Genomic DNA, 1,843 nt, shown 5'->3' on the forward strand with positions numbered 1-1,843 from the left:
ATGTACAAATAGTGTTGGATTTAATTTGAGTTTCAATTACTATATTATTCCCAATTTTATATGAAATTACCATAATGCCCTTAACCCTAATTTTCAAAAATGAAACCCTAACCCAGTGACCCGTTACCCGACCCGGTTTCCCCCATCAGCAACACACCTCTCCCCCCTTATCTCCATTCACGCGCAGCAGCTGTAGGGGAAAAAGGAAAAAGGCAGCAGCCTCACCCTCCCTCAGCGTAGCAAAACACACACACACCTCTCCAATGGAAATGGAACAGAGAGAGAGGGGCTGAGTGGCGGATGAGGAGAGGAGGAGGGAAGCTCGTCGCGCCGCGCGCTGGGCGCCACCATTGCCGCCGCATCGCCGCCAGAACTGCGGGAGTGACAGAGGGCAGCTCACCGCGTAGCGCCGCCTCTACAGTCCATGCCGGCCTGGAACCACCACCAACACGTCTTGCCGTCACCACCCACACTCGAGGAGGAGAGAGATCGAGTAGAGGGAGGCGCAAAGAGGGAGTGGGAGTCACGGCCAGCTGCGTCCTCATCGCCGGAAAGAGGAATCCGTTGCTGCGACGTTGCTGCTACCGTGGCTGTCGCGGTGTTCACCGCGTCTCTGGCCGCCGCCGGCAAGGTTCGATCAGAGAGAAGCTTGAAAGACAGGGAGATCGACGGGACGAAGTGGGTGAGCCGCGTCGGCGCCGTTGGGGTCTCACCGCCGCCGTCCCCGTGGTGGCTGGTGTCGTCGTCGGAGAAGGCCACCGGAGTTGCTGTCTGCCTCTGCCTCGGGGTTCTGCAAGCTGCCGGAGCCCACTGCCGCCAGAGCTGCCGAGAACCACCGCTGTGGCTGCCGCTGGGATTGTGAACGGAAGGAGGAGATGTTGTTTTCGTTACAGCCACTCCCGGAGGAGAAGTCAACCGCGCCGCCTGCCGAGTCACCGGAGAACTCTTCCGGTAAGGGTTTTAAATTGCGGTTTCTGTCCTTTTTGGATTTCGGAAAGAGTATTGACACTGCGTGGTTGTACAGCTGCTATTATCAGAAATTTGGGCCGCTGCCATTATTCAGAATTTATTAACGGAGCCGCTGCCAAGTCGATTTGGAGTTTCGGCTGTTTCGTTTCGTTAATTTAGTGAGTATCTCTATTTCAAAAGCCTCACGTTAGTATTCTGTTGTGTACAGTTAATGAATACGAGTTTTGATAACGTGTGGTCGAGTCCTGATTATTGTATGTTGCGATTAGTGTTGCTATGGTTATTGCGAACGTGACTGGGAGCTGAGGTTTTGGTTACCGTCAGTTTGGTTTGAGGCGGAAAGGACTTGATGAGGCATTTTGGTTATGGAATTGCGTTTTGAGGTAGGGGCGCTTTCCAAAAACTATATTTTATATGCCGGAATTATTACATATGGGTACTAATGTGAGATAATGTATTTGGTGATTGTATAAGCCTTATGTGATGTTGATTATCCTGGATGAATGTAATTATATGTTTGAATGGATTATTATTTGGTTCGGATGAACGAACTGTTGTGTGGTTTTGTGAAACATAATGCCGTCCAAGTTGATTCTTTAGAGATTTGAAATATGAGTTTAATCCGTTGAGGATTGGTTTGAATTGAGTCAATTATTTGATGATGTGAAAAATAGAATACTCTTGAAATTCAGCCTGGGTTGCTTTAATTAATTTGGTCTTTGATAAATGATTTATTGCTAAACCGATTCTTTAAAGCTTTGGAAATGAGTTGATTTTGAAATGGTATCCTTGAGATACGCCACTGAGGCGATTGTTGGATTTAGCTTGTTTTAAATTGATTTCTGGTTTTGAGCTGTTGAAAAGGAATGAGAAA

The 1,843-nt window shown here is 48.2% G+C and overlaps 1 protein-coding gene across 1 annotated transcript; it reads left to right on the plus strand.

Moving 5' to 3' along the window:
* Positions 1-300: 300 nt before the first annotated feature.
* On the plus strand, positions 301-1,805 carry LOC127745518 (uncharacterized). The gene is made up of 3 exons (XM_052258305.1): positions 301-951; positions 1,025-1,127; positions 1,239-1,805. The coding sequence occupies exons 1-2, from the start codon at positions 301-303 to the stop codon at positions 1,121-1,123; spliced, it is 750 nt and encodes a 249-aa protein (XP_052114265.1). The 3' UTR covers positions 1,124-1,127; positions 1,239-1,805.
* Positions 1,806-1,843: the final 38 nt, after the last annotated feature.

Source organism: Arachis duranensis, chromosome 3 (assembly GCF_000817695.3).
Source record: "Arachis duranensis cultivar V14167 chromosome 3, aradu.V14167.gnm2.J7QH, whole genome shotgun sequence".
Classification (NCBI taxonomy): Eukaryota; Viridiplantae; Streptophyta; class Magnoliopsida; order Fabales; family Fabaceae; genus Arachis; species Arachis duranensis.

Bases quoted from the DNA above. Each gene is read 5' to 3' on its own strand.
- LOC127745518 (XM_052258305.1), top strand. From the start codon at position 301: ATGAGGAGAGGAGGAGGGAAGCTCGTCGCGCCGCGCGCTGGGCGCCAC. The intron at 952-1,024 runs GTAAGGGTTTTA...GTGGTTGTACAG, and splicing joins GTCACCGGAGAACTCTTCCG to CTGCTATTATCAGAAATTTG.